Source organism: Coffea eugenioides, chromosome 9 (genome assembly GCF_003713205.1).
Source record: "Coffea eugenioides isolate CCC68of chromosome 9, Ceug_1.0, whole genome shotgun sequence".
NCBI lineage: Eukaryota > Viridiplantae > Streptophyta > Magnoliopsida > Gentianales > Rubiaceae > Coffea > Coffea eugenioides.
This window is the reverse complement of record NC_040043.1, coordinates 25,294,418-25,318,477: the sequence shown is the minus strand read 5'-3', so window position 1 is coordinate 25,318,477 and position 24,060 is coordinate 25,294,418. Positions and strand designations below refer to the sequence as shown.

General features: G+C 36.1%; 2 protein-coding genes, 1 long non-coding RNA gene and 1 other non-coding gene across 4 annotated transcripts; 1 reads left to right on the top strand and 3 right to left on the bottom strand.

Moving 5' to 3' along the window:
* Nucleotides 1–854: 854 nt before the first annotated feature.
* LOC113748526 lies at nucleotides 855–961 on the top strand. Its single transcript, XR_003464380.1, has one exon. It is a non-coding gene; the product is annotated as a small nucleolar RNA R71 (small nucleolar RNA).
* Nucleotides 962–10,019: 9,058 nt separating this feature from the next.
* Nucleotides 10,020–14,943, bottom strand: LOC113783220 (pentatricopeptide repeat-containing protein At3g16610-like). The gene is made up of 2 exons (XM_027329295.1): nucleotides 14,851–14,943; nucleotides 10,020–14,534 (listed from the first exon to the last, which is right to left on the bottom strand). Exon 2 carries the CDS (start codon nucleotides 11,270–11,272, stop codon nucleotides 10,598–10,600), a length of 675 nt encoding a protein of 224 aa, XP_027185096.1. The 5' UTR covers nucleotides 11,273–14,534; nucleotides 14,851–14,943; the 3' UTR covers nucleotides 10,020–10,597.
* LOC113782383 (SNF2 domain-containing protein CLASSY 4-like) lies at nucleotides 14,777–20,513 on the bottom strand. Its single transcript, XM_027328275.1, has 3 exons — nucleotides 19,509–20,513; nucleotides 17,854–18,006; nucleotides 14,777–16,785 (listed from the first exon to the last, which is right to left on the bottom strand). The coding sequence occupies exons 1-3, from the start codon at nucleotides 20,511–20,513 to the stop codon at nucleotides 14,935–14,937; spliced, it is 3,009 nt and encodes a 1,002-aa protein (XP_027184076.1). The 3' UTR covers nucleotides 14,777–14,934.
* An 18-nt stretch (nucleotides 20,514–20,531) lies between these two features.
* LOC113783844 lies at nucleotides 20,532–22,504 on the bottom strand. The gene is made up of 4 exons (XR_003469995.1): nucleotides 22,381–22,504; nucleotides 22,137–22,245; nucleotides 21,920–22,017; nucleotides 20,532–20,917 (listed from the first exon to the last, which is right to left on the bottom strand). It is a non-coding gene; the product is annotated as an uncharacterized LOC113783844 (long non-coding RNA).
* Nucleotides 22,505–24,060: the final 1,556 nt, after the last annotated feature.

Below are 24,060 nucleotides of genomic sequence, written 5' to 3'. Positions count from 1 at the left end.
CAATGATAACATGATCATTTTGACTTTCTTGCTCCCCTTCAATTGCTTGCTTCTTGTCTTTTTCACCACCTGAATTTTCAAAATCGAATCCCTCAACCGTTTTACCGCTTCTAAGAATGATTGCATTGACATGCTCTCTCGGATTCACTTCGGTTTTACTTGGTAATTCACCAGGGTTTCTATTGTTGATCACATTGGCAATTTGACCAATTTGAACCTCCACATTCCTGTACATTGTAGTGAGTTGATCCAGTCTCCCTTCTACTCGTTCAAATCTGTCCGAAGTCACCTTAGCAAGTTTTTCCACCGCGATCTCCCAACTTGGTTTAGTTTCAGCCTGTGGTTGCCTTGGTTGAAATCCCGGCGGATTGGTTGGCCTTTGTTGATTGCCTTGATCTTTCCATCCAAAGTTTGGATGATTTCTCCACCCCGGATTGTAAGTATTCGAGTAGGGATTATTTGGAGCATTTCGGTTGTAATTATTGACAAATTGTACCTGCTCAGAATCAACACACTCATTAATATCATGTTCACCTCCACAGAAAGAACAACAAGCTACGTGAGCATTAGATGAACTTGGGCTAACTCCACCTTGTCTACTCAATAACTTCATCACGTTATTCATTTGGGCACTCAACATATTGAGAGTGTCCATTTCGATCATACCTGCGTGACGTCTCGTATTACCTCTTTCATTGGCCCATTGGTAGTTATTTGCGGCCATTTCTTCTATCAAATTTTGAGCTTCTTGGGGTGATTTACCCATTAAAGCTCCACCTGCGGCTGCATCAATAATAGTTTTAGTGGAGAAAGATAAACCATTATAAAAGGTTTGTATAATCAGCCATTCGGGTAGTCCATGGTGTGGACATTTCCGTAACAAATCTCTAAACCTTTCCCATGCTTCATATAATGATTCTCCTTCCATTTGACTAAAACCAGTGATATCCATTCTTAGCTTAGCAGTCTTACCAGGTGGAAAATACTTATTCAAAAATGCCCTTGATAAATCATCCCATGTGGTAAAAGTGTTAGGAGCATGAGAGTGTAACCACATTTTTGCCTTATCTCTTAATGAAAATGGGAACAACCGTAACCTTATAGCATCATCACTAACTCCATTCATTTTAATTGTATCACATATTTCTAAGAATGTAGCTAAGTGTGAGTTAGGATCTTCTACAGCATTACCTCCAAATTGAGATTGTTGAACCATTTGGATAAGTGATGGCTTAATCTCAAAGTTGTTAGCATTTACCGTAGGCCTTGCTATGCTCGTTTGAGATCCTTGTGTTCCCGGTAGAGCAAAATCTCGTAGAACTCGCCTATTTGCTTCATTTTCAGCCATTTCTTCTTCAAATGGTAGTTCTATCAAAATTTCCTCTATCGGTTGCCAAATCTCTTGCTCCTCCTGCTGTTGTGTGTGCCTCCTTTGTCTACGTAGTGTCCTCTCAATTTCTGGATCGAAAGGTGCGACTTCTCGAGACTCCCGGTGCATACACTCCAAACAGAAATAAGGGATATTATGCAACTTCAATGGTAAAAAAACTGATTACAATATAAGATTAAATATAATCTAAAAAAAATAAAGCTGTCTAAATTAATAAAGATGATTAGGCTCTAATATTGCCGCTCCCCGGCAACGGCGCCAAAAACTTGACGAGTTTTTACTTTAAGTGCAAGTTTAATTCCGAATTTACACCCGTTGGACTGCAAGTATACAGGTCGCAATTGTAGTACGAGATGTGTATCGGGTCGATCCCACGAGGAGCAATTTAAAACAATTATTAGATACTAATTTACTCTATTATTTAGACTCACAATTAATTTGAGCAGAAACTTCAGATTTTAATTCAACTACAAAAATTCTTAAATAGATAAATGCAATATCTCAAGGGGAGTAGAATTCACTAAATATTAAGATCTAGGGATGTAGATTCCACTTATGACACAAAAGATCTAAAATGAATTAATTCAACACTTGTTACTGCTCTTGTTTAACCAAGGATTCATTTCCAGAAATACCAAAATCACATTCTCATGATAATAATGGGTTAAAACAGATTAGTTTGTCCTAATCTCTTGGTAAATACTAAATCTGTTCTTATTCACACATGAAATGCAGATTTCATCCACTTGAACGTATTTCTATTCTCATGAATATACAACTCAAGTTCTACTTGTGTCATTCCATTATTTTTACCATTTCTCAATGAATAAAAATAACTATAAACCTGCTATTGGTGATCAAGCAACAACAAGTAATCCAACATACACAAGTAGATAAGTTAATACAAGACATAACAAGAATGAATAACAATCACTTCATATCATTTGGCCATAAGCTTCATCTACTCCCTAGATAAAGAAAATTAGCTACTCATGAATGATAAAACACTCATAACTTCATTAATGTAAATCATCATGAATTACAAATACAAACAGAGTAAAGAAAGTCTTAGCCAAGATATGGTGAAGCCTTCCAAAAATCTCCTTTGTCTTGAACTTAGATGATTACAAGATGAAATCCCAATTGCCCCTTGCAAGTCCTAGGTAGAGAGAATATGTTTTTCTGTAAGAAGCTAAGCTACGAATGGATCTCAGACCTCTCCCCATATTTCTGCATAAAAGGTGGTAGAAATTCCATTCCTCTCACTTCATAATTTCCTCCACTCAGATTTTGTAAAAAGAAGTCAAAGATATGATGTTTCCTTTTGTCCACACTCATTTGGTCTTCTCTTTTATTGCAGAAGCATGTGCACCGAATTCCCTTGCATCTTATAGCTGGAAAGTGGTATGAACACAAGAGAATTGACTGAGTCAAATTGCAGAATTTCGGCTATAAAACGCGCCTACACAAAACGCGGCATAACTCGCGTTTTCACTCTGGCCTTATTTCAACTGCAATTTTCTCCATGATGCAGGCCGAACTAGCTTTTGTGCAAAACACAAAAGTTGTAGCCCTTTGAGTTAGCTTTCCAATGCTTTAAGAATCATCCAAATCGGAGCTTTGTAGCCTGAGATATGATCGAAATACTGTCACCTGTTCAAACCTCTGTTTTAACTTCCGACCACAGAATGCAGCTTCTGTATTCCAATGTTTTGCCCATGAAGATGGCAGAAATGGATTTCGATGTCTTCATACGAATTGTAGGTCTCTTTCTTAGCTTTAAAATGGTATAAAGATCACCACAATCCGATAAGTGTAGCTCCAGATATGGTCAAAATACTGAAGAGTGTCAAAACTGACTTGAAGTGCAATTCTTCATTTGAACGTTTTTCACTTCATTTTTCTTTTCACCACTTAATTTCATCACCAAATCTCTATTTTTCACCTCATTTGCCATCCTTTGGTGATTGAGTCATCATTCCTGCATAAAAATGAAGGTTTTACCATTAAAATCACTAAAAGTGCAATATTATCCACTTTTACCAAAAATATATAATTTTACCAAAAACCTCTTTATTTTATTTATAAAACTAAATAATCAACTCAAAATTAACTAATAAAATGCACTTAAAAATACGTAAAATAAACTCTTATCAATCTACATTTGTAATTCCTACATGACATATGTATCTATAGTCTCCAAGTACCAAAATAATTTTTAAAACCTATAATACACCGTGATTCATAGCTTATGCTCAAAAGAGTACTTCATCCCTTACACTCATTCACATGAGCGAGACCACAACACCACTTGGCCCCAAGCTCACTCCGTGCTGAGACCACGCGAAGCAGCTCTGATACCACCTGTGAGAGCCCCACCTCACCCTAAGGCGAACCAAAGGGTTCGGCGGACCGCCTGCCCAACTCTCGCCAGGACTACTAAGACGGTTATACACAACTCAAAACATACCGGAATACAGTAGCGCGGTTAAACAAAGCAAAAATCACGAAACAGGAAAATGAAAATCGAAACGGAAAGTAAATAGTGCCTGCCACGTCACAATCCGACCGGGACCCAATCAAATACAAGTAACTTCATATAATCCTTGAAATGGACATATTCAAATCAAATATAACACATGAACATGAGTACACGCTTTTATAAATCACATTCGTATTTTTACAAATCAAAATGGAACATTTGAATCCAAGTACAATTAGGGTTTCCAACCATTGAGGAGCTATACAAAATATCTAAACTAGCTCAACTCATGTTTCAAAATTACAGTTCCAAAAAGTGGTTCCCAGTAAGGAAAACAAGGACAACGGAACGGGGTGAGCTAGAAGCTCAATGAGGTACCAAAAGTATAACAGTAGAAATCATGAGAAAACACTTTCAGGGCACATATACACATCAAGTAAGAGAAATGAACGAACACCACAATTTAAAGGATACAGGTGGCCCTCAGGAGCCAAATCTCTGTTGCAATACTTGATCCAGCCTCGTTGACTCTCCGTCAACGTTTAATGACACACTCATGTCCTTAGACCCCTCTTACGGCAAAATTCCGTTCACCAAACATACCCCTTACCGGGTCCGAACGCCGAACAGGAATAGGAATGGTAATACTCGAGTATACCGGAATCAAGAGTCTCAATACCCAAAGATTTCCCTGGAACAGGCACCCATGGATTGTCAATTACCTCGACCAAGCCCTTACTGGCTCGACTTAATTAACTCCCCATGAGGTTGAACTCAAGTTAATAGGAAGATCGTTGGACACACTTCCAAACGATCTCATAACAAGCGCAAGGAACAAGTTCACGTTCGTAACAAGTACAAGTAATAGATTCCAGTTCATTCAGTACAGGCAAGAGAACAAGTGTGATAAAGTACACCCTCGTCTCATTTAGAATAACAGAGTTCATAGTTATCCATGTCACACATTTCAAATATAGATGAACTAATTAAACAACAATTCAGGGGAGTGGTACACTCACCAGTTAAAGCATAGTTTCAACCAAGGTAGGGCTCTAATCACCAAGAAACCCTAGAATAGCCAAGGTAAACAATTATGGTTCCCATAGCCACAATTCCAGTAAATAAAATACACAAATGAGGCTCGACTACAAGTCGTAGACCTCGCCAACTAATTACTCATGCAAGTGTGCAAAACATGATTTCGGGAACAAAAAGGTAATATGAAACCCTAGGGCTCGAACAACCCCAAAAACCTATCTTATATATATCCTAAATCAAACCAAACTCGAAAGAATCCAACATTCCCAAAATTTGGACAGCCTGACCCCTACATTTCCTTACTTTTCCATCCTGCAAGCGACACCAATTCATCTCAAATCAACCACATACACATTATAGACTATAGAATACACTTTTCTGCACAATAAGCACAACTGAAGCTACACTTATCGGATTGAAACGAATCTTATGGCGTTTCGAAGCCAAAACATAAACCTACATTTCTTATGAAGACCTCCAAATCAAAATCATGCATTTTCATGGTCAAAAATGGAAATCTCCACGAAAACAAAAATCTGTTCGCGAAACAGGGTTCATGGGCAGTCAAGGGTATTTCTGTCATTTCACATGATACAGTGCTCCAATTGAACTTAAATTTTGTAGGCAGCTAGTTAACATCATTTTCTACAACTTTCATGTTTTAACCTAAGCCTGGTTTGGCCTCTAACATGCACTAATAAAGCCGTCCAGAACAGGGCAGATTGGAACCCTAAAACTGAAATTTTCCGCCCAAGCTGAAATTTTCAGCAATTAACGCTCAAGGGATCCATTTAACACAATTTAGAACCATCAATCCAAGGCCAACCATAATCATCATATGAAAACAGAAAATTCCCCAAAAAAATCAGAAATTTAGCTAACTCCACTTTAATCCATGAAATCTTCCACAAGGTAGCATCTATAACAACTATAAGCCACTACTTATCAATTAATTGAAGTAAAGAAGAAATTTGTAAGCAAAGTACCTTAACACCTCAAGAAAGATGATAACTTAGGATTTTTCTTTCCAAAACAACTCCACCAAGACCTTGAAACTCCCTTAGCAAGTCACTTTAGTGGACAAATTCGAGATTTAATCGGTTGGATTTCAAGTTATAAGCAAGAAATGGAAGATGAAAGTTGAAGCTCTCTTTCTTTTTTCTCCCTAAGAGGTTCGGCCAAGAGGATGAAAAGTGGAGATGATTTTGGGTCAAAATTGTTCTTTTTGTAAAGGTAAGAAAGTTAGGCAAGTCAACCATCCAATCGGGTCGCGACACATGGCACTCTTAATGGTTCAAGCTTATCCTTTTGTCTCTCCAAGATTAAATCATCTAAGTAACCTCTAATTGTCTCTTAACACCTAGTAAATTAATCCCGGTATACAAAACGTAACCTAATTGGTCGAATTTATCGCACTTAATGCCACTAGCGGGTCCCACTTCTAATATCTCGTGAACTAACTTATATTAGAAAAATAATTTAAAAACTATATTTACTTATAAAAATATCTCTAAAGTTAACATAATAACAAAAATATAGAAAACGGGTGCAAAGAAAGAAAATAAGGCCTAGAAATTCAGAAAATTTTCGGGTTCTCACAGTCGCACTATGAAAAGGCGTAAAAACCCTAATTTATTGTAACAATGAAAGTAAAAAGGAAACCTTTGTTTCTATGATTATTTGTAGCTATTGGGGAAGTGAATGTGTATTGAAATTATTATAAAGTAATAAATTCCAAATTAAAGGGAATTTTAAGAAAAATATAAGGAATTTTACGAGTCGTCACATATTCACTCACAAATGAAAAGTTTACAATGAACTTCACACCACCAAGACTACAAATCTTCCTTAAAGAGTATTTTTTCACTAAAATCACTCTAGATCTTTTGTATCTTCAGTGTGCCAAAATTGTTTGAAGTTTCTGATCATGCACTATTTATACAAGACCAAGAAAGTGCTTCATTAATGCTTCCAACGGATAGAAAGTAGCGGAACAGTCAACTAGCTGTTGGGGTATCGGACGTCCGGTAGTCTGGTTTCTTGCGTCCGACAGCAGGCAGTGAGTTTAAGAGATTTTCTTCAATTCTATCAGACGTCCGGTGCTTGCGTCCGAAAGCAGACAATGAATTAGAAAGAATACCTCAATTCTATCGGACGTCCGGTGCTTGCGTCCGAAAGCAGACAATGAATTAGAAAGAATATCTCAATTCTATCAGACGTCCGGTAGTCTGGTTTCTTGCGTCCGACAGCAGGCAGTGAGTTTAAGAGGTTTTCTTCAATCCAATCGGGCGTCCGATGCTTGCATCCGATCGAGGTCAGTGAGCTAAGGAGAATGTCTTATTTCCTTCGGACGTCAGGTGATGAAATTTTTCATGCATCCGAAGTTGCGCAATGATTATCGGACGTCCGATCCTGTTTTCACAAGCGTCCGATAGCTTTCAGCAACCTTTGTTTCTTTCAATTGCGTTTGATCTTTGAATCTGATTTGCTTCATAACTGAAAGTATATCTTGAAAAGATATTATATCATCCATTTGTTTTGTAAACATCAAAAGATAGGGACTAAGATCAACAGGATAATACCCTAAATCTCCAAGACAAACTTGCAATCTTTGATCATACAATAGAAGTTGAAGACACTGAAGGAAATATTCAAGCCCAATCAGATGCAGCAAAATTTTTAGTAACGTAATCAATTAATGTAATAAGAATAATGAATCAATTAATTAATGATCATTAAATTAATTAATTAATTCAATGATCAACTAATCACTAAAATAAATAGAAATCATTGATTAATTGATTTAATAAATAATTAATTAAATACTATAACTTGAAAATAATAATTAACTAATTAAACTAAGAAGTTAATTATTAAAGTAGTACTAATGATTAGAACTAATTAATTAATCATCATGATAAAAATAAAAATAATTAATTGATTAATTTAAAAATTAATTAAATTAAATTTAAATTAATTAATTAATTATGGAAATAAAATACAATAAATGACTAATTAATTAAGCATCAAAATAGTGACGATTGACAAAAACAAAATAACGATAATTAGTAGTAAGTAAAGATGAGATCATGAATAATTACTTTAGGGAAACTCACATACACTGAAAATTCTCTAAATTAGGAAACCTACTCAAAGAAAAAAAGAACTTTTCAAATAAGGAAACTTTACCAATGTAGAAACTTTTAATTTAGGAAAGTTTTCAAAATTTTCCATAAAAGATCCAAACATGAATCCCAAGGTTACATGGAATATCAACTGATTAGAATGCCCATGCACTTGATATAGGTATAGAACAAGTCTAAACAGGCTAAATCTATTTCACCGAGCAGTTAATCAAAGGTAGGTAGCAATTACCCTTCTGTGATTTCAAAAGTTCAAAGTAAAATTTTTATTGCTAATTCTTTTCTGATGTATCAATTTGGAATTTACTTGATTAAATGATTTACTTAGGGAGTTATGCAAGTTCTATTTTTGCTATATAAAGATGGACCATATGAATTATTTGAAATATTTTGATATGTTATTATATACAAAATGAGTGGTATCTTTTGTGAAATCAAAAAACTATGTATGTGATGTGTGAAATAAATTTATGTCAAGTAAAACTCAAAACAGTCATGGAATAAACGGTAGGGGTTATAATCCTATCTAATGGTCATGATAATCTGGTATAGAGTCCGACCGATTGACAAGGTCAAGGTAGTTCGATATAAAGTCCAACTGATTAACAGTCATGGTAGTTCGGTATAGAGCCCGATCAATTGACTGGTAGTTCGGTATAGAGTTCGGTCGATTGACCTAAGTATATAACGAGACCAACGGATAGTCATGAAACCTATTGGTCGCTCACCTAGAAGAGGTTAAATCTCTAGGTCGAGTACTCAGAAACCGATCATTGCATGTACTTGTTATGAACTGATATGAAATGATTTATGACTAGATGGCTTTCATGTACGGTTATGTACAGGATGTTTATAAGTTACTGTGTCACTCATTATTATTGACTGTCGTACGAACAACATATTTTCAATAATTATGCATGTGAATTGTGTGCAAATAATTTGATATATATATATATATGCATATATATGTAAGCTATGGTTGCATGATCTAACAGAAGGGTAGACACTACTTATTGAGTAATTTATCGCTCAACCCATTTTTACCACTTTTGCAAATTCTGAAGAGTATGGGTTGATTTGCATTGAAGACCCTAAAGATGATTTTTATTAGCTCTAAGTGGATAGAAATTAGTAGTCTAACTGCTTTTGGCTATTAGTTTTATTTAATGCTTTTCACATTGTTTTGTCTAGAAAATAAATGTACGAACTGATTGGATATTCGTAGACTACCTTTCATTTGAGATTTGTAATGCATTATATTTAATTATTTTATTCAGTACTTTCTAAATTTTATTCTAGTTGAATGTTGCTTTGTATTCTAGTTGAGTCTTGAGCTCACTCGAGCTCATTAAGCTCTGCTCAATTTTCAAACTCGAGTTCGAACTTGAAACTAAGTTTGACGAGTCGATCTCGAATAGATTTTGAAGCTCGAACTACTAATTGAGAGAGTTTGAGCTAGCTCGATAAATGTTCAAGTTGAGTTCGATTATCAGGTGCTCGACCTCGACTCACCTCAATTGATAGCACTAGACTAGAGTCCAGCTTTGTAACTTTTGATACTTGTCCTCAAGAACTTACTTTTTGTCTATGATGTGGACTTGAAAGGGATTTGTCTCCCTTGCAATATTTCTTTTGCTCTATAATGCATAGGGCAGAACTCTGGTTAATTAATACATTATTCCCTATTTCTACCCAAAAAAAAAAAGAAGAAAGTATCCCATTGTTGTCGCAGATAAGGTGTTCAATAAAATAAACTTACCTGTTTTAGAGGTTTTTGTGTCCGATAAAATGAAACTCACTACTTTTCATTCAGCCTTGTTGGTGGTTTTTAATCAGACTTTGCGTCCTCTTGAAAGTATACATTGTTGACAAGTGAGCTACTTGTTTTACATATTTTGTGAACAAATGAAATCATCCTTTTGATAGATCAATATTTGTTGACTTTGTATCCAATGATAAGAATGGATTACAAAAATGCAATGGAGTCAAATATCCACATTTAAAGAGCAATTGTCACAATACAAAGTGTAACCTTGTTTCAACCCGATAACGGACTACAAGTCTAGACCAAAAACAAGAAGCTGACTTAGATTCTTCAATAGTCAAGATAATCCCCAAAAAAAAATTCCAACCAAAAGTTCACAAAGTTTTGTAAACGGCTGCATCAATATTATAAAAAATGATAGTCCAACAGCTGGCCAAGCAAATCACTTTCTTCTCGGTCCGCTTCCTCTTCCACTGCTTTTTCCTCTGCCACTCCAACCATATAGTGGTGTATTCTCTCCTAACCAAGCATAATGAAAATCTCCTAACCAACCATATAGTGCTTTTTCCTCTGCACTTCCATTTTGAATACATCCAGAGATAAGAGCACTATAAGAAACACAGAGTCCTTGAAACTCATTTCCTCAAAGAACTTTGTCGCATCATCTGGAATACCACATTTTGCATACATTGAAAGAAGCATATTAGCAACCATCAAAACCAAATTGGACCCTAACTTAACAGTGTAACCATGTATCTGTTTTCCTCCCTTCAGATCAATCAGGTTAGCCGACCTTGGAAAACAGTTGCAAGTGTAACAGGTGGAAGGCTTCCAACATCCTCCACCCTCATTTGCTCAAACAATTCCAAGCTTTCTTGAGTGCAATCACAAGCAATACAAGCTCCAATCATCGCACTCCAAGTCACCACATTTCTGAAAGTCATTGCATGAAATATCCTCCTTGCATAAACTAACCACCCACATTTTCCATTCATATCCAAACGCCCTGTTCCCATCATGACATCACTATCAATTCCCCTCCTCACAGACAACCTGTGAACAGCCTTTCCAGCAATCACCTCATTCGCCTCCCCGATCACCGGCAAAATGGTCACAAGAGTTGAAGAATTAGGACTCACTCCCATTTCTTGCATTTCCAAAGCAAAATGAATCAGATCCCCATGCATCCCATGAATCGAGAACCCTGAAATCATTGCATTCCATGCAACATCTCTCTCAGGCATTTCATTAAACACCTGCCTCGCCTCAAGCAAACACCCACATTTAACATAAAAATCAACCAAAGCAGTAGAAATATAAACATCTGAGGCAAGCCAATCTCTTTTTACATCATCATGAATCTTCACACCATTATCTATATGCTCCAATGCAGCACAAGCTTTAAGGACAAAAGGGTAAGTAAATTTTGTGGGTTTGGCTCCAATAACCACCATCGCATAGTACAAATCAATGGCATTCTCAAAGGGTCCTTCCCAAGCATAGGACCTAATCAGTTGGTTCCATAAAATTCCTTTCTTTTGCCTTTCTGGGCTTGGGATTGAGTTGAAGATTTTATAAGCTAACTCTGAGTTTGCTGCATGTAATAAAGAGTTTAGAGAGCTTATCCAGTAACGTAATGCAAGATTTGTTTTTCATGTTAAAAGTTTGGGTTTTTGAGGAGATTTTGATGGATTAGTTTGCCTGGTGTTAATGATTTTGAAGCTATGCAATCTTCTAGGAGATGAGATAATCATTGAAATGATACAAGGGGACTTGTTTATAACTCTGGACAGCATTAACTGATTTCTTTGGGATTAGGCATGACATCTCCGCCTACCTTCCACTGATCTGGTGCGCATGATCACATACTCAAATTTTCAATTCTAGTGACTCAGAGAGAAAGAGTGGTGTGTGTTTCATGGTTGAGATTGTCAAGAATGGAAATATAATCATAAACTAGTTCCTACATGCATAGGAGTGTAACAAGTGTGTGGAGGACCAAACAAGGTTCAACAAAAGGTAAACAAGATAATCCAACTGTTTTATATCCATAATAGATTGACTGGGGAAAAGAATTACTAAATTATTAGGAAGGAGAAACTGCACTATTGTCCTTGCAAATTGCAACAATGAATGCAATCTAGCAATCTACAAGGAGAAAACTTCGCCAACAGGGCTTTATAGTTTAACTAAAGTGGAGTTAGTCAAATTGATAATTACCTCTTCCATTGATAAGAGAGAGAAAATACTCCTAAAACCACCTCTAGGGAATAATATAATAAGAGAGAAAACAGAACTCACTTGAACTTTAAACTGTGTAACATAGGCAGATAAGCTGACAAACAATGCTAGCAATACCTGAAAATCCAGATGTAGAACCGTTTTTTTTTATTTTGGCACAATGGCAGAATGAGAACTGATAGCTGCTCCAGTCCCCCAAAATTTCCCACCTTGTTCAGTAGTCTTTTTATAACTAACAAAGCTAATGCAAGTTACTGATATTATATAATTGCTCAAACATCCAATAAAGTACATGAATCATTCATGATGATGCATAGACAGCTCAAAAACATACTCCATCCTAACCCATCTACCCCTCTTCTAGCAGTCAATGTAAATCAAGTCAAAGAAAAATAACTCAACCATAAATAGCTATAAAGGAAAAAGAGAAGAAAAGCGTGCTAATACATCATGTTGCATACCATACTAATAAGCCATTCTTCCCCTTTATGATTCTTTATGGATCAGGATTTGGAATTAAAATCTGGCAGGGATCAAATCTTACCCATTCCCTCGTGAAAAAAGTTTCAAAACTTCACCAATAGAAAAATACAGAAACATCCATGGCTGACTATCTGAAGTGATTATAACTTACAAACATACTTATCCAGCATCAAGATTTATGAAAAGCAAACTTTAAATAGAACATGAAACTAACTAGGATTACTATGGAATAATTTTGTTCCTATATATACAAGTATGTATGCAATTTTGTCCATAGAACTGTAATAAGATCATAGTATGGTGTAGTAAACAATTCCGAAATATCAAATATAGTATAGTGTAGAGTGAAAGATGAACCAACTTAATCTTCCACTATCAAGCTCATCCTAGATTGGTTCATCAACTAATCAAAGTAACCCCGCATAAGATCTAGACCTTGTTAGGCTTTTAAGTCGAAGAGAAAACTGGGTTTATAAGCAAAAAATTAAAATTTCTGTATACATTAATCTAGCTACTTGAGCTCTGTTTGAGCTCAACTGAAAAAAATAATCAAAAGACAAATTTGAATACAAGTTGGAACCCTATAGCTGATACATAGCTCGCTTAGCCTCACGTAGCTGTATAAAACGGATGCATGGCATAATTAAACTCATCTACACCCCAGAATTCATGCATTTACAATTATATACATAAAGCATTGAATTTTTCATACTACGACTTCCCATTCAACTATTAAAATAGAGCAGAACTAAACCCTCTAAGCAAGGCTTGCCCCTATGACTAGAGAAAGCAGGATTGTTTTCAAAATTTTACAATAAAAAAAACAAGGAAAGCATGTATGCATGCATGTAGAACATGGCATAAGTAATTAAAATATTACGACGTTGTTGGAGCAATTGGTGAGGATGGGCAAGGAGGAGGTGGGAGGCCCACACTGTCACTACCACCACGGCCCGCAACCCTGAACCAAAGAGATCCACTGGTGAATGTGACTCGGCAGCCAAGCTGGGATGACCACGTCCACTGGATCTTCTAGGGGGTTGTTATGTATTTGCAATTGATTCTCTTCAACTTCCTATATTGCCTTTGGGACGTAAGTCCCTGTTATTTCATTTAACCCTTCCTCAAATATTCCAAAATTTAGGGAAAAATAGTTGAATGAAAAATGTACATTGCAGAATATACCATGGAATTATGGGATCACTGGCGGTTAGAATGTGCTCCAAGAGTGAGAGGGAAAAAAAAGCATGAGTAGAGGGCAGGAAGATGGGGGTGAAACTTGAAAGTAGGTGAAAGAAAAAAGGTCAATTACAATTTGCACCCATCAACCATCATAAATTTGCACTTAGCACTCTTAAGCTATCAATTTTAACAATTGCTATGACATGCAGTTAATACTGAAAAGAAAAAGAGAATAGATACTAAATATATGGATGAGCTCCTATTGTTTGCAATTTTAAAATGCTTAATATTATGGTACTGTGATAAATTCTACAAAATTTCTTGAGAATTGCTTGAAAAAAGCAGCTAGAACATTGGGTCAAAAAAGCATCAGCAATCTCCTCCATCCATACCATGAAACCAAATGCTTAAGGTTGCAATTTTAAAATGCTCAAAGATTGGGTAAAAACAGCATCAGTAATCTCCTCCATCCATACCATGAAACTAAATGCTTAAGGTTGCAATTTTAAAATGCAATTGTTTGCAAATATACGGATGAGCTCCTATTGTTTGCAATTTTAAAATGCTCAAGGTTATGGTACTGTGACAAATTCTACAAAATTCCTTGAGAACATGAGGTATTTTGCTTGAAAAAATGCAGATAGAACATTGGGTAAAAACAGCATCAGCAATCTCCTCCATCCATACCATGAAACCAATCTGAAGTTAAACAGTTAAATCAACATATAAAAACAGCTGTAAGCAAAACCAAGCTGTCTTTTCAGTTTTCACTAGATGAACCATTGGCCTGTAGCACAGCGTAGTTATTCCCTGCAAACACAGTGATAACATTGAATTAAAAACAAAACAATTACTTGATCAATCATAGAACAAGTACTTTCTCAGGCAACAAAACATGTGGCTGGAAGAACTACCAAATCATGCTGGCGGTTTTGAAAACTTGAAAAAAGAACCACGACAACAAAAATCTATTCTGTAAAACAGTGCTGATTAAAAATAGAACAGAAAAACCTTTGAAGAAGGTTTTAAAACTTATCACTGTTCAGCAAGTCTAAAACATAGAACAAGTTTCATATCACTACCAGAGTATACTCAATGACAAAGTGCAGCAAGTTTCAAAAGCTACCAGAAGAAAGGTCACTGGAGCTCCCAAACAATAGGATACAGTATCAACAACCAATGAGAGATACAGCAGCAAAAGGTCTTTTGGCTAATGCTTGTGCTCAACATAATTGAAGTTTGCAAATACATTAGATCCCTTTGGCTGGTGAATAACATTCTCAAAGATATCATTCAGCATTTTGTTGTCAAGCATTCCTTCCAAGATTTTATCTTCGAAAACAGATGAGATTCTAGACTTGTTACTTTGCCCAACTCGAGAAGAAAATACCAACTCAGACAAGCGATCTTTGTTCGCTTGTTGAGCATACTTTTCAACCTCCAAGGTCCCAGAAGTTATCAAATGATAAACATACACAAACTTCTTTTGGCCAAGCCTATATGCTCTGCTTATTGCTTGCCTTTCAACTGAAGGATTCCAAACGACATCTAACAAAACAACTCTTGAAGCCCCAATTAGATTTATTCCTTCAGAACAAGCTTTTGTGGATGCAAAAAGAACTTTCACCTTACTAGAGGCATCATTCAGAGAACTAATTGATGACTGACGATTCTTCTCGTCACATTTTCCATCCATATACAGCACTTCTATGCCTTCCCTCCACTTTAACTGATCCATCAGCTGCTGCATTATGAATCTCAAAGGGTGAATAAATTCACTGAATACTAAAACCTTCTCATGCGATGCATCACATAAACGGATGAGCTCAATGGCAAATTTCGTCTTTACTCCAGCATAAGGACTGCATCCAAGTACCCCTAGTCTGTCTTTGTGGGCAGAGAAGCGTTTACTGAAAGCAGCTAATGAGGGGTGGACAGAAATGAGTGACACCAAATGTACTTGGTCAAACCTGCTCCAATCATCCAATATAAGCTGAAGAATTTCCTTCTGCTCATCAGTTGGCCGCAAAATAACAAGTGTGTCCTTCAGACCAGGGAGACTCTCTTCTAGTATAGAACCTTTGTGTACATGTACAAAGGGATCTATCATAGCTTTGAGCTCCTCTACAGCATTGTCAGAGTTCTTGTCAATGGCATTGGTCAAGGAAACCCATCTCTCTTTCTCCACATTGCTCTTCCGCTGCCATCTTCTGCTGCAACTCTCAAAGGTCACTGAACCAGAAAGCTTTGGGTTTACCAGGCAAAGGGTATTATACAACTCGTCAAAGTTATTCTGAAAAGGAGTTCCAGAGAGAATTATCTTTCTTTTTGTCTTAACTCCTGTCAAAACCTTCCAGACAAGACTCTGTTGATTGCGAGGCGTGTGCCCTTCGTCAAGAACCACAAATCCAGGCAGTTGAAGAAAGATTTCCCCAAGCCTTTCACCACTTCCTTTTCCCTTCCGTCCACTAGCAATCTGCTCAAACAACTTGTAGCTGATTCCTAGAACACTTTTCTCCTTTGTCCACGAGTAGAGCTTTGTCATTCGACTTCCTACTCTCCGAAGAAATTCTGCATCAGTTTTGAGTTCATTTCCCGACAAATCCTTGCTATTAAAGTTATGAAAAGGAATTCTATGTCCCCATTTTCGGAACTCATTTTCCCAGGTAAGCAGCATGCTTGTAGGGGCTATAATCACGGGTCGGCACATTGGATACATTTTCAACAATGACAGAATAAAAACAATTGTCAGGCAGGTCTTCCCGGTGCCGGGGGCATGTGATATTATGGCTCCTCTTCCATCATCAGACAGTTCAGTTTTCAGCTTCTCAATACAGGTTTCTCCTACTATGTTTTTCCACAAGAAGACAAATCCATCCAGCTGATGACTATACATTGACATCCTAATATGTTCTGGAATAAGATCCAGGACAGAGCCTTCAGCGTCAATGGAGGTATAATAGTTTCCAAAGCTTGAGTCATCAAAATGAAGCTCATGCATACCAAAGCAATCACCTCTGCGAAGGTCAACCCAATCCCGTCTTCGTGGAGTTTCCATTTTCTGCAGGCAATAGCAATTTAGATAAAATTTAGAAAAATATATGGGAATGCAAATAACAACATGAAGTTCCAATAACATCGTAAAGGTATCATTTTGCGACACAACTCAGGCCAGATTATTCAGCTCTTTGCTAGTAAAAATAATGCTAAGGTGGCCACTACCATTAAGAATGGTGCTTTTTTTTGGTTCTCTGACAGGAAATTAAGAGGTGCTGCTGCTTTAAAACATGATACTCCTTATTTTTTACCTATTGTAGATTTTGACAATTAGGTAGATTGGAAACCTAATTCTTCAGGGATCTACACTACCAGATCAGCCATGAAAAAATTTCAATCTCAGTCTAATAGTTATCCAGTTATATAGTTGTCTGTGGAAAGAAATATATGCCTAAACATTCCTATATCTTAAGGTTCGCATGTGAGTGGAGATTAAGTACTAAAGACAGACGACTCTCTCGGGGTATGCCTGTTGAACATGGTTGTGCTCCTAATGAATCTCTGAGCATATATTCTCATCTGCACTCCCTAAGAACTGGCTAGATATACAGTTGCTAAGACTTGGTATATTGAATTGTTATGGGCTGAACAACACTGTGCTGGAAAGTCATTTGGTAGAAATGTGTGCAGGGTGAGATTTGTTATTGCAGTTTATCAGCTCAGGGGAAGTGGAAACCGTAAAGTTATCTAAAAGTCTGCTGTACCCAGTTTACTATGTTTGCAAGCAAATTTTGCAGGACCTTTGTGGTACGGTTAGTGGTTGGCTAGGTTCTTCGGTCTAATGAAATTTGAGCCTGTGCCTAGAGTTAGGCATTTCTCCTAAAGTTTCAGAGTGAATTCTAGAATAGCAGTTTCTGTCACGTGCTTAGAACAGAAATTCTTGTTTCTTTGTCTTTTGTCAGTGTGTTCCCCCGTCTTACATGCTTTCGCTTATGTTTCGAGCCAATAAAGCAAGGAACTTAGTGAAAAAAAGAATTAGGAATATGAAGTTCAGTCAAGTTCATCTATAAGGAGCACAACAGAAGGGTATTCAAGTAAGAATATAAATGCAAATGACAAGTTGAATACATACCAGAGTAGGAAAAATCTCCTTCATCTCCTTATGGACAATTTGACAACATTTGCATATGATTCCAATTGGTTCTTCAAGAATCAGCTGATGTTTCCCTGACCGACATAATTCTGCTTGGCATTTGGCCGTTGCAGTGACATGATGAGTGCCATCCTGATGATCAACAACACAAGAACACAAAAACTTCTCACATGAGTTTCAATTTGGACAATCGTATAATTAAAAATAGTAAAACAGGCATGATAAGCAGAAAACTCAATCAATGTTCTTGTGCTCGGAATGAAACCCAGAAATTAAAATTCCAAAAGGTGTGGAAACTAGAAACATCATTGGAAATTGATGGCAAAGCCAGCAAAAAATCAATGACATTATTTGGACAATGCAAATCAAAGCCAAATGGCAAATTTCACCAGAAGGGTGAAAAACTTAGGAGGTTTCTTATGACACAAATAGCACACTGAAAATACTTATATATGTTTCTGTCTAATGACTGAGATCTCGCAAAGAACTAGACGGGAGTATCTATATGTGACTGAATATTTTCTAGAACAAATTTATGTAATACAACGATGACAAAAAACAAATCAAACAATCCAAAATATTGTAAAGTTTGGAAATTGAAAACATGTCTTACAATCCAAATATTGTAAAATTATCTTACAAGAGCAGAGAAAATTGCATACTACCACATTATCAAAATTTTCATGCATGGACAAATTAAAATATCAAGTAAAACCAATATCTTAAATTTTATTAATTCCTTTTCTAACAGCAGGACATGGATGAGAAAACTTTTTCTGTCATTAAAATTGATATCTAGCTTAAATATTTTCTAAAAGTGGTTCAAAAGGAGAACAGCAAGCTTTTCCTGTGTGTTGCATAAGTAACTTAAAATGAATAATAGAATCTTCCCAACACCATCAGTAGCAAAAACAAACATACAAAGTAAGGACCAACTAAATAGCATGCACAGTGGATCATTAAACAGCAACTTGTATTGTATTCTTAAAACTACATAAGAAAACATACAATCAGAAAAACTATAACAATTTGAAAAACTACATGATCTTGTTAACCATAGATTATTAGATAATAACTGAGGAAGAAACAAATATTACATGACCAACATGAGATGATACCTACTGCATGTTTCTACATCTTTTCAAAGTTCTAAGGCATCAACTTCAGTATTCCAGGGGAGAAGTCAAAACATTAGCGGATTGACTAAAATCTCCAAACTCAGCTGACAGACAAAGAATGGATATAACCAAAAGAATACGGCAGTAGTATAATAATGAGCTATCTGTCAAATCATTGAGTGTGTTTGGATTGCATAGTTTTGAAATAAAATAATTTACTTCACAAATTCCAATCACCTTTTTATCTTCCCAATCACTTTTTTATCTCACATACATCACATCACAAAAAGTGTTACAGTAATTATCTCAAATAAATCATCCAAATAAACTCCTATCCAAACAAACCCAAATCAGCAATAATTTATTGAAGAAACAATCTTTTGTTTCTCTAGGATTAGTTAAACTATTCAACCTGTCATGGAAACTATGTACATACTTACGTAACTCCAAATCCAGAAATCACACTGTAGTGATCAGAGAATGTCAAATCTCTCAAAATTAACAAAGTACAATTACCTTGGATGATTCAGTAAAGTCAGAAGCAGATAATGTGAGGCACATTTCCATCTCAGTAAAAAGATCATCAATTTCTTTCTGCCAGTCTTCTTTCTCGGGTGGGGCAGGATCCTCATCATCAAATCTGAATTTTAACGGCAGTGTATGAGTAGGACCATTGTCTTCAAAACCAAATGGATTTTCCTTTGTCTGCTCATCATCCTTCAGCATGGACCCCAGAAGAATATTCATGTAATCCACGTCTCTTTCTCTTCTCTTAGAGGGCTTAGTTATTCTACTACCTTCCTTTTTCTTCTTTGGCACCTGATCTGATGAATCAGAATCCTCACTTGAAGAATCAAAACTTTCACTGTCAAAAACATGAAGGTGGCACTTTCTTAATGTTCCAAGTCCCGGTTCCTGTTTTCTGGACTTTGGACTTGGGAGTTGAATGAAGCCATCATCTTTGCCTATCCCTCCTTCAAGTTTATCCTCACTACAATAACCCCAATGGTTTGATTGCGTACTAGAGCTCCTTGATTCTTCCTCACTATAGTCTCTATCAGAATCATCAGCATCCTCTTCAGAGCTAGAGGATTTTGAGTCGAGTGTATTAAGATTGTCAATCAGAAGACCCTTTCCCTTGTCCTGAGCTCCATTCTCTAAAGGTTCACTCTCCATGTTCACCCTTTCACTTCTTGTATTTCCATCACTACTACCCCTCTTTCCTCTAGATGAAAACTGCTTCCTACCCTTTACATAATTACATCTCAAGTTTGGAGGGACATCTTCTTCAGTCACAAACACGACATCGCTTCCACTTCCCCCATCACCATCATCACAGTCATTCTTACCCTTAGCAACAGTTTTCCTCCTTTTGTTCATTTTATTTGCAATCACTTCTTCACCCTTTCCCTGTTCCTGCGAAATCTTAACACTACTTCCAGTTTCCCCATCATAATTCTTACCCTTGTAAACAGTGTCTCTCCTCCTCCTCCACCTCCTCCTCCTCCTCCTCCTCCTCATCCTATTAAATTCCTTCCAGTTCACTTCTTCCACCACTTCCTCTTCCCCCAAAATCTTAACATCACTTCCACTACTCTCATCATCGTAGAAGATCTTTTTAACAGTTCGCTTCCTCTTTCTATTGAACATCTTCCGGTTCACATTTTCCCCCTCTTGCTCTTCATCATTGCTACTGCTGCTAATTCTAACCATTTCTTCGAAATTTCTTGTGACTATACCTGACTCCAATTCTTCCCTCTTTTTCCCCTCAGTAGCGTTCATTTCATGAGAGTCATGGGCTCTCTCACTTTTCCCTTTCTTCTCCTGCTTCTTCTCATAGTACTCATCAATCATTTCCTTCAATTGATGCTTTGTTTGAGCCCTTGTCCTCTTCGCTACAGTGCATCTCTTTTCTTCCATATTACCTGAAAATAAAGAAAGCAAAGATTATAAATCCAAATAGCAGCACATAGAAAACCAGAAACTACCATTGCTTGGTAAAAGCGACAATGATCAGTTAAACCAATAAGAGACCTGCAGACCCTCCAAGAAAAAGAAACAAATAATGCAGAAACTTAGCTCTAGCTGTACTATAACCTTCAACTCTAGCTAAATAGCCCTTACCATCAAGGTCTAGGAACACTATTCTAAAAGGTGCAAGGGACGAGTCATCCGTACAAACTACAAAAATAAGAGAAATTCTTTGCCCTAGTTCTAGCTCAGCAAACCTCATCCTAACTCCAGCTTATACCAGAAAACTTTGATTGTCAACCATGAAACCAAATTTTTCACTCCACAAAGCATTGAATTCCACACGAACACACAGTCATACACAAAATACTTTAAAGGTCAAAGATACTATTTTGGAGAAAAGAAAAACAAAGCTTAAATGCCTCCCTAAATTAAAGGAGGTTGTCCACTTTTAACGATCCTCTTCATAAACTTACTGTTACACCCATAAATAACTGGTTGGTCCAATCATCTACTAGCTCATAAATCTTAGACCAAATTTGCCAACAGATAAAGATAAAAATATCTTAATCCCAAAGGAGAAACATGCTGTCAAAATTCAGTACAGCTTCACAGTGACTTGTGCGTTATGGAAGTAACTATTGCGGAAATCAATCTTTCTGGGGAACCAAATGTCTCTTTTAGAACCTGAGTATTTCACAAGCATTTGATCTGAAAGCAAAACCCCAGAGACTAAAATGTTAACCAAGATCTACATTCCTCTTTTCTATGATAGCCCACTGGATCTTGACAAGATCAATGACTTTCCAATGCAGATGAAGCCAATAACAAACTAGCATTTGGAAGCAATACATGGCCCTTTTGCATCTATTAGCTCAACAATCTTAGACCAGATATCTCAATAAACAGAGATGAAAAATGACAAACATATCCTACACTTCTGAGTGTTGACGTACCTTATTTCTGATAAGACGGGAAAGAAGCCTGAACGCAAGCTTTCTGAGCACTGGGAAATTAAGCACCGTCCTGCAAGTTAACCAAGTAGCTATGGTACCTGCCCCAAGAGCCAAGAAAACATTCAGCAATTTTTAATGCATGTGTTTTAATGGTTTTAGTCAAAAAAAAAAACATCGAAGTATATACTGATTCACCAACTCAGTCATTAAAACTCACCTTCGCCCCTCTTAGCTAAACATGAATCCGCAACAGCACTGGTACCCTCTCAAACTCCTTGGGTTGTACAAGAAAGAGTTTTAAGTAATTACACCCACAACTTAAACACCTGCAGAAGGAGACATGATTGCATTCATAACTGAAACAAAATCCAAAAAATTGGGCTGAAAATTTTGACAACAAATATAGGGCAAGAAGAAATTGGGGAAAATTAGGGAGAAAAAAGGTTCATAAGATAACCCACCCTTTGTTGCTGCAGAGCGTTGGTGAAGAACTTTTCCCTCAGCATTGGAGAAGGATGATCGATCGTTAGAGAGTTGGGGGAGAAGTGTGTTTGATTTTCTTTCTGTGGGAGATGGAGAGTGCAATTTCTCGGAGATGGACAGTAGAGTAAGAGAAGAGCTTCTCAATTTTCAACAAAAATGGGTTTTTCTCCTTTGACCAACGTCTAGTTTCTTTAAGACTTCTAAACGTTGTTTCTTTAACTTGAACGAATTGGTTCGACAATTCCCTTTTCGTCTTCAATCAAATTTTAGTTGCAATTCTATTTGAAGCATAATTTTGCTAATAAATTATTAATTACTATTTTTTAATATTTTTTTAAACATTTTTCAAAAAAAAATCACTATGGGTGACCCAAATTTGTTAAATTCATATAAGTGGTAAATGTACTTTTATTCACCTACTAAGGGCATCCACAATGGATTACACTCAAATACTACAGGCCTACAGCAACATTCCACTATCTCCACACAGTATAATAGTATGGATCAACAATCAAATTAAATATTTATTTTAATAATACACAACTCATATCCCGTAAATAAATAAGGTAATTTTTTTAAAAATAATTTTGTTATTTTTAAAAAATAAATTATTAACTTTCATTAAATTTTTTACCTTTTGGATTTTTTATTTTCTAAAAAATAATATTATTAATTTTTGAGTTTGAACAATATATCTTTTTCTATCTCTCAAAAAATAATATATTTTTATTTTTTGAAAAATAATTATGTAATTATTAAGCAAATATATGATACCTCAAATGTGAAAATATCTTAATAATCCATACTTAATTAATAATTATTTATGTAATTAATTGAACTCCATAACATAATATTACATAATTTAATTCAAATAAAATACAAATAATAACATAATAAATACTAGCTTTCATTAAGTGTGTTTGGATTGCAAATTATTTGAAATAATTTTGTAAAAAGTACTGTAGCACTTTTTTGATATAATGTATGTGAGATAAAAAGATGATTGGAAAATGTGTTGATGATGCAAGCAAATCAGTATGTGTAAATAAAGATACAAATAAAGTGAAATAATTGACAATCAAAACACACTCATTGTTATTGCCTCCGAACTGTTCCCAAATGTGCTCGATCAAGTCTGATTGAAATTGAGGATGTACTTCTCGATCACGTAATTCCGCGTTTCTCTGAAGGTAATATTTTTAAAAAAAGGTACTCCCTCCGTCCCAAAATTTGGGACGTTTTTCGGGAGTAGCACTTTTTATGCACAGTAAAATGGTGGACTTCACTTTTCAGATTCTTCCAGTTTTATCTATTGTCTGACACAGGGAAATAGCCAGCTAAAAGCAAAACGGAAATAGCCAGCTAAAAGCAAAAGGTCATAGGAATGGTGAAAGTGTGCATGTGTTGTGGTGGGCCATATGTAATTATTTATTATTAATTGATGGAATCTTGTCATTATTACTAAGGGTATAAAAGGAAAGTAGTAGTGAAAATTGTTTGACTTTTGCCATGAGACTCTTATTTTGGGACAACAAAAAAGTGAAAACATGACATTAACAATGGGACGGAGGGAGTATCTTATTTGTTTATATAGAGAGAACAAAAAATAACCATTGAAAAAAAAATTTGAACGTTAACTCACAGAATGAAATTTTAGC

Coding starts and splice junctions, on each gene's coding strand:
- LOC113783220 (XM_027329295.1), bottom strand. CDS start 11,272: ATGGTGGTTATTGGAGCCAAACCCACAAAATTTACTTACCCTTTTGTC.
- LOC113782383 (XM_027328275.1), bottom strand. CDS start 20,513: ATGAGGAGGAGGAGGAGGAGGAGGAGGTGGAGGAGGAGGAGAGACACT. Junction 18,007..19,508: donor ACTTTACTGAATCATCCAAG/GTAATTGTACTT, acceptor GTTGATCATCAG/GATGGCACTCATCATGTCAC. Junction 16,786..17,853: donor AGGAGATTTTTCCTACTCTG/GTATGTATTCAA, acceptor TATTGCCTGCAG/AAAATGGAAACTCCACGAAG.